At 41.8% G+C, this 14,369-nt stretch overlaps 1 protein-coding gene across 3 annotated transcripts in view; it reads left to right on the top strand.

The window, feature by feature from the left end:
- LOC117769461 (phospholipid-transporting ATPase ABCA1-like) overlaps positions 1-14,369 on the top strand; it is a 38,164-nt gene that overhangs the window by 5,669 nt on the left and 18,126 nt on the right. For all 3 annotated transcript variants that reach the window (XM_034598362.1, XM_034598368.1, XM_034598374.1), the window contains exons 4-8: positions 932-1,073; positions 1,210-1,328; positions 5,693-5,814; positions 7,911-8,102; positions 9,647-9,736. In XM_034598362.1, coding sequence (XP_034454253.1) covers positions 932-1,073; positions 1,210-1,328; positions 5,693-5,814; positions 7,911-8,102; positions 9,647-9,736 — 665 coding nt within the window. The remainder of the gene's footprint in view (positions 1-931; positions 1,074-1,209; positions 1,329-5,692; positions 5,815-7,910; positions 8,103-9,646; positions 9,737-14,369) is intronic.

The following is a 14,369-nucleotide window of genomic DNA, read 5'->3' as shown; positions in this document are numbered from 1 at the left end:
AATAAATAGAATATCTTTCGTCGCCACAGCTGGTTTCACAACTTTGACCAGTTTGTAACTCAATAAGATTTTCACTTGTTCAAAGCACAAAAAAAATCTTTTATTTTCTTTGCACTTTTGGGAAGAAAAGCAGTGATCCATTACTCAATAAAAAATATTCCCTTGGGGATATTTATTATTTGAAGGCCTTTCAAGTATTTTCATTTGTTCAAAAATTATTCACTTTTAGTTAGTGCTTGTGAGTTTTGGGTGAACAAGTGCCATGGAAGAGATTTTGTGCAGGTTTATGCATGTTCACATAAACAGAGCTACATCAAGTGCAGTCACGTAATCGATATGAGCTTGCTGTTGACCAAATTAGTTTCCCTATTTGGAGCAAAGTCACCGCCACCAAATGACAGTGCACTCCCTACAAGTCAGTTTGAGCCCGGGTAACCCAGTGAAAACGTGTTTAACCTCCTGACCCACTTGTCGCATCGCATGCTTATCTTTGTAAAGCTAGTTAACCTCAGTCAATTACAGCAGTGGCAGTAAAGACAGCTGATAAGTAAAGTCAGTCCAAACAATCAAGACGAAAGACAAAGTCCAATTCCAGCGGATTCTTTTTGTAACTCTTATTAAATGTTTCCCAGATTTGTTCTACATTGGTCATTTCAGCTCCTTAATGAATATTTTACACAGTGTTGAGTGTTGTTTGTTTACAGAGAAAAAGTATAAAAATAGTTAACCAAGGGTCTCAGGTTTTTGTGGTGGCAAGTAAAGAAAAAATAATTTGAAGCTGAGAAAAAGCTCTTAAAAATCAGAGCACTCATCTGATTAGCAAGACAAATATCCTAATATTCTCCTCTGAGGTTGTGTGTAAACTTTGACCTCCCCTTAAGTTTTAATTCCACAGTTATAAATTATCATGATTGTATGCTTATTTTTCCAGGCCATTTCCCAAACAAGGCCATGCCCTCTGCGGGTACCCTGCCCTGGATGCAAGGCATCATCTGTAACGCCAACAACCCCTGTTTCCGCCATCCTACTCCTGGAGAGAGTCCCGCGGTCGTGGGAAACTTCAATGACTCTATGTGAGCAACACAACCATGTTCAATAATCTATCATTAAACCTAATACATAGTTTTTGTAAGATTGTTTTTGCAGTAATATAATACCTGCTTTTATCGGCATAATAATTGTGATCTGTTGTCTTTCTTTCATCATCAGAATCTCTCGTCTGTTCATCGATGCCAAAAAGATCCTGCTGTACACTCAGAACGATAAAAGCTACGAGGGCTACAAGGGGCTGCTGAGGGCCCTCAGGAAGCTGCAGAAGAACACTGCCCGTAAGTTTCATTATCTACTTGTTTTGTGTCTTTCATTCCGTTTTTTGAATGACACGTTGACTGATGAGATCTGTCATCTACCGCCCCCATTCAGCATGATCACCCATTCATCCCTTTTTCTTGCTAGTATGCTCATTTGAAGCTTAAAGGCACACCCCAACATAATTGCCTCAAATGTGCTGTGACATGCTTTCAAGTGCAAGAGAATTGTTTCCAGTGTAGTTTTTATTTCCAAGAACTTTAATGTAAAAAGATGAAAATAATGTACAAAGTGAATTTTTAATGAATGATTAATAACTTGTGAAAACTACTTTAAGTGCCTTAAACCAGGGGGGCCTCTGCAGCTTATATAACTCTGAATCTTTGGAGACTTGTCAAGGGTGTAACATGTCCCGCTCTTATCACTGTTGGCCAGCCGCGGGGGGGGGCCATCTCCCCCAAAAGCCAGTGGGTGTTGACTCTCTGCGTCTCTTATGACGAGGTCGTTCAAGGAAAGAAAAGTGTGCACCACCCTGACAGTAGCTGCACAATCACGGCACAGATCTGGCAGTTAAAATGTCAAGTTGTCCCGGCTGGAATTTTGCTGCTTCCTGCGTACGTGGAAAGACGAAACATGTTGTTTACCGCTGATAAAGAGCACACTTTGCAGCAAACTCTGTTATCACATTTTTGCCAACATGTTCAAACATGATCTTATGTACAGTATGAGTGCTGAGGTTTCAAAACTGAAAAGGGAGGAGAGAGAAAAAGGGGAGAGAGTCATCATTGCGGCTGTGGCTGTTGCCGAGCAGAGAAAAATCACCTTTCTAAAATAACATTGATGACACTGCTGTGCAGACTAGGTCAGAGCAACTTGAAAACAGGAAAGAGGGCAGCATTTACCTCTGCCACCATTTCACTTCACTTAGAGAAACATTAATCTCGCTCAGAAAAGATTTTGCTCAGAATTGTTTTTTAATTCATCACCCATTACTCTGGTGCTGGGAGCAGTCCCTGTTTTCCAGTCAACAGAACACAATGAGGACATAAAGAAAAACATGGAATGAATATGGAGGATAATAAGACAAGAAGGGGCACTGATGCAACTTTTCCCCTTGCTTTATTGCACTGCATGTGCGCACTTCATTACAATTGATTTCTATAGTGCACAACTGTCTGATAGCACTCAATCCCTATATGCTTTATCTTTGCTTCTAATCCACGTGAGGTAAAAGCCCTGATGTAACGTGGGCACATCAGTCATGATGCAGGAGGAGGCGAACTGCACAGTTACACTATAGGAATAACAGCATGGTTCAAAGAGGCCCTGCACGTGTCAGTTAATAATTCAGCGACTGGCGGGGTCAGCAAACAAGATTTACAGTGACCGGGGGGTGGGAAAGGTCAGGGAGAGGTATGAGCTTTTTGTCCATAGTCTCACAAGATAAACAACACAGGATCATCTAATGCATTTCTGCTTTATGAGACTGTACAGATTTTAAATCTGCTTCATGCCAAATAGATGAATAGAGGAGAGAGGAATATGTACATGCACCATAGGTTTCCACATCTTATGTTTTTAGCCTTTCACCACCTTCATATTTTATCTGACTGGCTGCGTTAAAAGACTCCATTTGATGCACAGGCCTGATGTGTCCGAGTCCGATCTTTTAAAATGGACACCTAAGCCTTTTTCTGCCTTTTTTTCTTGACTGTACATATTACTTTACATTTCACATAACACACTCAGATCCCTGAAACTGCATCGCTATAAAGGAAACCTAAGGACTAAATCAAGTCCAGCAGGCTAACCTGTCAACCTCAACACTTACTTTAACCTTAAATCCATCTCCATCTGTAAATGATTACACCCTTAAAACTTTTCTTTGTTTTTCAGAATTACATATTCTAAATGTTTGTCATGAAAACATTTCTCTCATGGCCTTAAAATGCCTTAAATGTAACTTTACCCCTACTTTCCACATTTTGTAACTGGCATCTAGGAATCAGGTTCAGAAAAAAAAGTCAAACTCCAATTATAAAATCTAAGATGTTATTTCCGTCCAAGTCTCAAAGCGATCCACCCACCACACGACCGTCTTGTGAGTTGATTCCTCTGCGGTCAGAATTTATGCAGCAGCCATCTTTAGGTGATCTGACTGCAGAAACGCCTCTGTGCTTCGCGCCTGTTTGTGGACTAGTCTAAGTGTGATGCCACTGGTGTTTGGGGTGTGTGAGGTCAGGACAGTTTAATTTAACACCGGATCAACACCAGCAGAAACATGTATCGACATGTAAGAGTAAATGAAGGGCTCACAAATGTTCAACGTAGGAAAAACACACACAGATACGTTTAGTCACTTCTTACGTTGTCTTAGTTAAAAATGTTTCTGTGCCTGATAATGCGCAGGTTTAATCCACTATCGCAGTGCAAATACAAACAAACACTCACAGATTACGATAAAACAAGGAAATTGACAGCAAAAACAAGCACCGTTACTGACTACACCAACTGTTGCACCATTCAGTCCAGTGTATCCTCAAGGGCCTCCAGATGCAATGCACCATGGGAGCTGTGACTTCCTACAGAGGCACTGATTAGACCTTATTAGCACTCCCTGGTTGCTCACCCCTGAGACTTGCATGCACACACAGGTCTCATGGGGAGACAGAAATGATAGGGATGCATGTGTAACACACACTCACACTCGCACCTAAATAGCATTCACTCAGTCAGGAGGCAGCGAGGGAGAGTGACCTGTGTTCCCCCCCCGGACACACAGAAACACTCTGTTCTCTTTCACTTCCTCCCAAAGGATGCTCAGTTCACAAAAAGCAAAGCGTTTCCTGTTTTGTGTGTCTGTGTGTGTGTGTCTGTGCGTCATTTGATAGCTCTAAAAAAAAAAAATAGAAAGAAAAATGTTCACAGGAGATTAAAGGACATGTCTTTTATGCAGCTCTTAAGTTGAGCCTCTGAAGCCTTTTTCAGACATGAAAATTGCCGGACCCAATTGTTTGGATTATTTTCTGGAGTTTTCCTTTTATATATGGAGAACACAGCAGGAGATTGTCAAGGTCAGACAAGTTCACAACAACAGGAAAATATCCCAAGCATTCAAGCGAGGGGCGGCGTCTGGGTAGAGCATGCAAGAGGCAGGACATGCCGTTTAAATTCTGTGGCGGGAATAATGTGTTTTTGTTAAGACACATCACCAAAAGCTCTCAGCTCGTATCTTTTCAAGTTGACATCATTGTCTGCGTCTGGTACATGTAGAATCTCACTTAAAGCCCTTCCGGATTATTTCAGGAGAAGATCCGGAGTTCAGTGCATATCTAAAAGCAGCATGAGTGAGACGGGGATTATTAGCTCAGGCCTCCTTAAAAACCCAGCACCCAGTGCACCCAGCACAACTCCATCCTCATACCAGTGTAGAGGCTCTGAAAGCAAACTGTACATTTTGGTTACCAGTAACTAAAACGAGTTAATAGAACAGAAATGACCGCAAAGGGCATTTTATCAAATCCATGTGCACATGTTTGAACCAGTGGACAGAACGAACATCCAGGCAACAAAGATTATAGCAGGACACATACAAAATGATGACATACAAAATCTAACATTGCTGATAAAATGTATTCTACTGCAAACAACTGCTTTAAACCTGCACCCTTGGTTATTTGTATGCTTGAGAACAATAAATACCTGTTAAGTCGACTGTGCTTGGAGCGGATGAGCATATAAAAGATGAAGAGGTAGAAAAACACAATTAGAAATTCTGTGTGACAGTCGGACCTCTGACCTTCAGTCTCACAAGGATTACTTTGACATATTTTTACATGATTATTTGAAACTTTGTCCACGTTTGGATAGAATATAACAGGTTCCCCTTTAAAACATGTACTCATAATTCAACTCAGAGAAATGAGCAAAGTTGAACTGAAAGTAGGTAAAAGGTGGAAAGAAAATTTGGGAGGAGGAGAGTTAGACGGAGAGAGAGACGGAGACGCAGAGTGCGAGTATCTAGGCTAAAGTGGAATGTCCTACAGTAACCCCTGACTCAAGAAAAGGGAGCAGTGTGTGTGGGTGTTTTTACAGCCACACAGCTGACTCAGGCCAGTTCCAGAAATGGTTCAGCTAGAGAACAAAAGCCTCTCAGAGCTCTTATTTGAATATAAAATATGATTTGGCATGCTAATCATTTTATCCAGTTGTGTATTCTTTTGTTCTCGGCTTGATTTATTAAATACTGTGGTTATTACTCGTCCTCAAATCATGTGTTCTTTCTCTGAGGTTTTCACTGCTCAGGGATTTATAGGATTGTAAGAGCTATAATACTCTCAGATGTGTCATGATGATTTAATAAGTTTATATGTTTCATTTCTAGGTTTCAAGTTGAAGGACTTTTTGAAAGACAATGAGACCCTTTCCCACTTCCTGCACCACAATGCCTCACTTCCTCGTCATGCTTTGAAACAGATAGTGGAGGCTGACGTCAATCTGGAGAAGGTAAACTGTCACATTTCCTAACTTTTCTTTAAATAAATCCCTTCTGTATTTGAAACCTCATATTCCCTTCTTATGGTTCCAAACTGTATTGTCCAATAATGCAGGCATCAATGGAAATGTATCTTTCGCCGATTTGTGGAACACAAAATAAGACAGTACAGTAAGACACAAACAACAGTAACTAAATATTAAATCCTTCCTCAAGTTCCTCCTCTGTTGCTATTGAGCCGCACAATGCCAGTGACGATAACAGATTCTTTTTCTAACTGCACTTCTCTGCACAGAGGGGCTCTGAAGCTGCTGAAGCCCCTTTGTTGTGTCCCTTTCACATATGAGATAATCATACTGGCCTGGCCACACTGCTGGTGCACAAAACCAGTGACCATGGCTCAACAGCATCTGTCGGGCAACAGGCCTCAGTTGCTATAAGCCCTTAATACCAGACAGAATCCCTGTGACAGGGGGTGTCACAGTGGGTACCTAACCCACCTCTCTCTCTCTCTCTCTCTCTCTCTCTCTCTCTCTCTCTCTCGTCTTTTTCTTCCTCATGTTTCCTATCCCACACCAAGAAAATCTAATTCGATTTCAGATAATTTTTTCGCTCATTTTCCTTTTTCAGTAACCCTCATTTTTCTCGTCTCCCTTCATCTTTTTCTCACTTATTTACGCCCCTTATTTATCACTCAAGTCTCACACACACTTGCTCATTAGACTTCCTCGGTCCACCCCAACAACAGCTCCCAGCCCGGCCCGTCACAACATCCCTGCTTTACAATTGGAGGGTGGGAGTCACATGACTGCCCCTCTTCCCTCCTCCCTCCCCCCCCTGATTTCTCCTCACGTGCGGAGGCAGAGACTCAGAGACTCATTCACGTTCCACCATAGGATTCTGTTAACCAATCACCTTTCTCACAGACATCTATTGATCAAACAGGATGCAGCTTAGACTAAAGGACTATAAGTGTATCCATTAGTCCAGCATGGTCGATAGAAACATTATTTAAGGAAAGGGGTTGAAAATGAATGGAAGCATATTGTTGCTGGGGCCCCTCGTTACATGGAGCATTTTTTCAATTATCCTGCAGCAGTGAAATGCACGAAGGCACAGACATAGAGATCTGTCAGAGGAACAATATGTTTTGAATTCTCAGCTGGATGATGAATATGACTCCTCCAAACCGACGGCCGTAAAACCTTGATGTTTTTTAAAGATTATCAGCTGTCACTACTGTATGTGGTAGACATGATGCCATAAGACAGTCAAGGACATTTCGAAGATAAGTCAGTGTGCCCCCCCCCCTCTCTCTCTCTCTCTCTCTCACTCTCACTCTCACTCTCACACACAAACATGTGTTTGAACATCTTGACTCTGTCAGAGAAAACGGAGCGTCTGTCCTTGAACGCTCTGATGTCCCAAGACATTTGTTACTCCGCACACACGGGCACAGCTGTACTGTCCATTCTAAGTAATGTGTTCAACATTCAACAACACAAGGATGGACAAGAATTTTTGAAATGACAAAGATAATTTTATCTAAAGATACATGGCATTTTATTAGAGTCTGAGTAGAATCAAGCTTCAGTGTATGAATCCCTGCTTTGGCCCAGCATTGATATTCACAACATTTATTTTCCTTATGGTAGCTCTGGTTTAATGAGCATCTTTGTGTAGTTCTCATCGTCAGGTGTTTTATAAATCCTTTTGACAAATACATAGCAACAGAGAGCCAGGAACAAGCACCAAAGGGACTCAAATATTGTTACTCAACATGCAGAAGTTATTGTTAAGACATTGTGACTCTCGTTTCCCGTTAAATGAATGTTCTCTCGAGATTTTTTCCTGAAAAGAAAATATAACTGGCAGGACTTTTTTGTTGTTTGGTGTCTGTTTCCAAGTAAAAGTGTTTTTGTAAACGGAAGAATGAGCAATCAATGAATTCATCAATCCCTTGTGCCTCCATGTTAACACCCATGTTAACATTTGAGCGTCTGACAAACTGGATATATTTTTATCTCCTCTCGTGTCCTTTCACACTCTCACACAATTCTCTGCTTTATCTAAACTGCTGTACTTTTGTTTTTCTTCCTTTATCCAGGTGCTGACTAAAGGTTTTGGCTTCCACCTCAGAGACCTCTGTAACAGCACAACACTGGAGGAGTTTGTCCACATTGCTGACCGCAATGTGTCGCTTATGACTCAAGAAATTATCTGCAAGTCCTCCAGCGACTGGCTTGACAAGGCCCAGAGCCACTTCCTGTCCAACCTAGACTTCCTCAAACCCATTCGGGTGAGTTCCTCTGTTCTGTATCACTTGTTCACCAGTTGGAGAGTTGGATGGTCACATATTTAATAATTGCCTGGGTTGGATTTTTCCATTGGGGTGTAACTGCTAGAGTTCTACCAATGAACGAACGGATCAAGAGCCATCTAGATCAGACAGGTTGTAACGAAACCCACTGTTAGAGTGTTACACCACCCCGAGATCTCCCCAGGACACGGCACCTGAAAGAGAAAGCCAGAAAGACTATCCCTTCTCATTTTAACTAGAAAATACACAGTATCATCATTCGCCTGTGTTTCTTCATCATAAAATTCCTGGAAGATCACTGGGTGTCCTCCAGCATAAACAGGATGGGGGTGTCTTTTTCAGGAAGTCAGTATAGATATTCCAAGAAATGGAGAGAATATGATCTGGACATGATGATGAAGTGCAAACACAAAGATACAAAAGAGAAAATGCAAACATGGCAGATACCTTTTCTTTCTTTACTGCAGAACTCTGTTTTCTGTATCCACTTCTTTTCCTCCCCCCACCCTCTTTCCTCTCTTTCCTGTCCATTGTCACCTCTTCCCTGCCTGTATCTTCTCAAACAGCCCCCCCCCCCCCCCCCCACCTTCCATAATACCCATGACCAACAGACACGTGAGTCAATGGTGAGGGGTGCCAGGAAATAGAAAAAGAAAACATTTTGTTCCGTGCTAGCAGTTGTTAAATGGTTATGGTCTTCATTTTCATATGGTCAACATTATCATTGCTCTAGAAATAAATCAAGTTAGCAATGCTTAACAACGCAGGTCCTCGCTGTGGTGTTAAAGGTATTGTGAAATGTTAACAGCACTTCTGCCTCCAGGTATGAGAGTGAAGTGGCTCCATATACGGATCTGATACATACAGTATATATGTACATATACATTTTGTTCTATGTCCAAACTTGCAAGAGAGAAATTCCTTTCCTTAAGTAACGAACTTGTGTTACATAATTCCACTTTCTCCCATTAATTACCCTGTGGTTTTTATGTCTGTGGGAGACGGCAGGGGTCGTTATGGGACGAGAAAGGGCGACAGCAGCGTGAGCAAATGAGAAAGTAGAAAGCTATAGTGTCTTTCTTTCTTCCTAGAGGGCTGTTCTGTCTTCAGCCATTCGTGTGCTTTTGTTGAGTGTCAGATGTTCCAGCAGCTGACAACTTAGTGTGAAAGACAAGAGCAAACACACACACACACACACACACACACACACACACACACACACACACACACACACACACACACACAAGCACACAAACCCACACACAGCACTTTGACAGACAGGAACACAGGAGGTCAAAGCCACACTGACTTGTTCTTTCTCAGCTCCCCTCGTCCCTCACCTTTGACCAAATGGTCTCTTGTTGTGCAAAAAACTTTCTGTAACTGGCCATGGCTGCCTTCCTCCCCTGCTCGTACATTATGGTGGATTTAGTTTAATTCTATTGTCTTAGTTGTGTACACAAACCAAAAGACACAGTGGAAAACCTCTGCAGCACATTAACGATTCCCTTTCTCTCCAACAGAAGGACGTGAAGTCGGATCCCAAAGTCGTTCAGGAGGTCTCAGCTGCAACCGACCATCTTCTGGAGAGCCTGGGGGCGCTGGCTGTGGAGGTAAATAAACCACACACACACACACACACACACACACACACACACACACACACACACACACACACACACACACACACACACACGCACTGGTTCAACATTCAGCCACATTAAGGCTTTTTAACTTTGTTCTACCACAGTGAAACTGCTTTAATTTTCAAAGAATCCCCTTCTTCCACCACAGATAAAAGCTTAAACAATAACAAACAGGCCGTGTGAAATGCTCCTGTTGTTAGTGGCACAAAAGCCTTGCTGAGCCACACACACACACACACACACACACACACACACACACACACACACACACACACACACACACACACACACACACACACACACACGTGTTGAGAGCCCCTTTCCTCTCAGGCTTGTGCTCTGCTGAGTTGGCAGAAAATAAAGAGCCAGCTGTATGCATGTGATTTGTGCATTTCCTTTCCAAGCAGCTGTAAGAACATCAACGAGCTGGTCCTTAACCACTGATGTTGAAACCTAAGCTCAATGGTTTTTTTATCCACTCTGCACTGTATCCGCTTCCTCTCTGCGTGGCACTGTGTCACAGGGCAATGATTTACAAACACAAAACCAAGGAATATGCAAAAGACAGTGGTTGAAGAACAGTGACCGAAGTTCTCCACCAACTCTGGTTGAGCGCACATTGAGACTTTGTGCTTATTTGAGGCCAGTGGTACTTCAGGCAGGACCTGTGAACTTACTGTGGCATATTCAGTCATCTGTTTAATCAGGGATTATTGTGCTCCTCTTCAGTGTGTGTTACTTTGCTTCGAGCAGATTGTTTGGGTTTTGCTCGGCTGGTTCGGTAGATGAATGCCAGTATGTGAAACTGGCAGAATGGAGAAATGCACTCACGTAACCTCTAATTCAAAAGCAATAATCATCCGTCTGCCTGTGTTTCAATCCAGAGCTTATCACAGCTGAATGAAAGAAAAAATAATAGAGCGGCGGTAATGTATTTTCAAAATGTCTTTTCAGGAGGGAAGAAAAAGCTCATTTCAACATCTGCCACTGGTATGAAAATGTAGAAATGGAACTTGAAAAGCGGCAGAATAAACCAACTTTTTAGGCTAGAAAATGAAATCGAATTGCTCTGTTTTCTCACTTCAAAAAATTATATTTAGCCATAACAAAATAAGATGGACGTGTTGCAGCACCGTATTTTAATTAAAGAAACAAAATGTGCTAAGAAAAAAGCTAGAACAAAATCCAAGCCACTGTAATCAGACCTATGTTTATATTTATCTTCTCTGCACGCTGTTTGACCTGAGCTTATAAGCTGATAAGGAGAAGGTGTGAGTGTAGCATTGTGGAGGAATAAACTGAAGTGTTTATCACCCACTAGCTCACAGCCAAATGGGAAATGATGCAACAAGGTGTTAAAAAAGAGAATATATCCTTCAGCAATTTCTCAATTAATACCCAGTTAAACATCCGTACTCTTAATGTATGGCTGTTGAGTCCTAATTATGTTGCAGTGTTAACCCTCTTAACCCTTGTTTGTGTTTGTAATCAGATTATTTAGTTGAGCTCAGGAGGCTGGCAGTGCGCAGGTTTGAACTCTAAAATATCTAAACTCCCACTCATTCCCGAAGCTGTAAACAACACCGAAGCCGTCTTTAGGATGGATGGTGAATGAGGAAAAAGAGGTCATGGATTTTTTTCCTTTGACAAAGCTAATAAATACATATCCTTTTATATCAATTTATTTTAATTTGAACCGTCATGGATTTCAAAAACATTAGTGATATTTATCTTCTTTGTTTTGTTTGCTGTTAGTATCTGGAGCGATTGCTCAGCAAAGCATAAGGGAGTGAGTTAATGAACTCTAGCAACCTTTTCTCTTCCAAAGCCTGATCAGTGTCGTCATGTATAATTATCTGGATGGAGGAATGATCAAAGAGTCTTTAACCATTTTTTATTTACATTTAAAAAATTAAAAAAAACGTATCTGTTCTCCCTATGATTCAGTCTGAAGTCTCAGATGTATCTTTTCAGAGGGAGCAGGAGTGAACTCTTGTAACCTCAAGACAAACTACTTCAGATGACAAAATATTCAGCCTGATTTGGACGTGGGGATGATGTGTCATTTCATAATAATTCATTTATGACTGGCCCCTGAGCTGCTCTGGTCTAAATAGTTGTGTGCTGGAGTGGAAATTTGAACCATAGTAACCTCGAACTTGAAAGCTCTGCAACGAGGTTACTTTAGGACAATCCTCTTCTGCTGCCTGCCTGTCTGCCTGTCTGCCTGTCTGCGTGTTTGTGTGTGTGTGTGTGTGTGTGTGTGTGTGTGTGTGTGTGTGTGTGTGTGTGCGTGTGCGTGTTTTACTCACCTAGTCACCCAAGTTAACAAGTTTATCTGCTCTCTAGGGAGATGACACTTATTCTCAGTCACACAAAAGTGTTTTCAGCAGGGGCAAATGAATATTCAGTCAGCACGTCGGCCGACTCACACGTGGGTTTTTCAGCTGGTAGAGTCGTAACTTGGGTGCCTGTTTGCCCCCGGGTATGTGTGAGCGCTTTGCACTGAGCAAAAGAAGGAGGTTATGGTTTCTACCTTGTCAATGGTGTGTTGACAAGGTTCTGTAGCTCCCGTCAACGAAGAGACGAGGGTACAAATTACAAGCAGATATGTGAGACACGCCGGTGCATAACCCGCAAACCGACAGACACACAAGAAAGTCGCCCACACAAAGACCCAGATATGCACCTAGTCGAACACAGCACACTCACAGATGGATGCAGTTATTTGTGTGTGAACAAACAAGGAAGCATGTGACAGTTTAATGTGGCTGAGGGCTCAGCTGCAGCCACTGCATACAGAACGATCTCAGAATGTGCGTGTGTGTGTGGTGTATGTGTGAGGGATCCGAGACGCAGCAGTTCTCTTAATCTGCTTTCAGACACGCACTGTCTCACTTTCTCTAGGAGGAAAACAGTGTTGAATAGCTTGTTGACGGGCAGAATACAAATTATGGAGAAGTCAACCAAGGAAATGGTTTCATGTTGAGTTAGGATCTTCTGTGTGTTTGTGCCTCATCCCATGTGAGTCTGTTCTCAGTAACAATCCAGTGGAGGAGCCTGCAGAGGTGCCTATTAAGAGAATGACCGATAATAACCTTTCTTTGTTCTCGCATCTTCCACTCCTGCCTTCTGCTCTCATTTCCACCTCCTGCTCCACTGCAACAAAACACGTTTTTTCATTCTTTCTTTCTGTCTTTCTGTCTTTCTTTCTTTCTGTCTTTCTGTCTTTCTGTCTTTCTGTCTTTCTTTCTTTCTTTCCTTCTTTCTGTCTTTCTTTCTTTCTTTCCTTCCTTCTTTCTGTCTTTCTTTCTTTCTTTCTTTCTGTCTTTCTGTCTTTCTGTCTTTCTTTCTTTCTGTCTTTCTGTCTTTCTGTCTTTCTTTCTTTCCTTCCTTCTTTCTGTCTTTCTTTCTTTCTTTCAGCCCATGCACTACCCTCTGGCTCATTCTTAGGAAACAAAAGCACTCAACTTCTTCTCCCTTCCTTCATTTTAATTGCACAAAAACACAAACCCCCGCCTTCCATTCCTCCTCCGTCACGAGTCGGTGTCAGAGTTGCATGTGTGGTTTGGTTGACCAGTTTGTAGACAGAAACTGTGGGAACTTGCGCTGACTTGTCTTTTGACCTGTAGTAACCTCCACTTTAATCAGAATCAGTAACGCTGCGTATGACTGTTGAGAGGATATCAAGAGAGACAAGTGTGACAGAACTCTTTTCTCATTCATTAATGACAATTGAATACAGCAGAATTTTATGTTTAAGTTTTTAAAAACACTACGCAGTTCTTCCACCCACTTTTAGGTCTTCGCTTGGGTTGAATCTACAGTTAAAAGTTATATCTGTTTGCATTTTTAAGTGCCTAAACACTGCAGAAGGCTACCGCTTCTATGACTGTGTAACTAATCTCATTTTATGTAATCAAGAACAACAGCATTTCACTAAAAGCATATTGGCTTTTGCTTTTTCAACAAAACAGTAGCAACTGCAGTGGTACAAGTTTGTTGCACAACGTAGCTGTAAATCCCAGTAAATTCCTAAAGTATGTACTAACATACTTTAGGAATGATTGTACATTATTTTTAAATTAGTAACAGTGTAATATCATCTTATCTGGCAGAAATGCAAATCCATATTTGCACACTCATACATGCAGAGAGGGAGAAGGACAGGATCGGGAACAGCGGTCAGATTTATCTTACTCAGTCGGACAGCTGAGTGCAAAGGGTCTTTATCCCACAGTGCAACACTTGACTATACTTCCACATCTGGAACACCACTCATTGTGCACATGATAACCTTCAATGGCTTCACACCTACAGCGACACACACACTCATGGGTACACATAAGCTGCCTGTGTTGTGACAGATGATAGTCTTTCAAATATAGATGCTGACATATTCATTTTATTTCTCACACTGTGAGTTACTGTATAAGAGGCATGTCAGAGTCCCTGAAGAAAGAAACAGGTCTGAACACAGATGAGGGGGCAGGAGAGACAGAAAACGCCTGTTTCGTATAAGAATCATTCAGAACAAGGAGTACTTTCACCCAAGGGTGTCTGATTTCTGAGGGTAGATTATTGGGTACTTAAAAAAGTG

Source organism: Hippoglossus hippoglossus, chromosome 1 (genome assembly GCF_009819705.1).
Source record: "Hippoglossus hippoglossus isolate fHipHip1 chromosome 1, fHipHip1.pri, whole genome shotgun sequence".
Lineage (NCBI taxonomy): Eukaryota > Metazoa > Chordata > Actinopteri > Pleuronectiformes > Pleuronectidae > Hippoglossus > Hippoglossus hippoglossus.
This window is presented reverse-complemented; position numbering and strand designations above follow the sequence as displayed.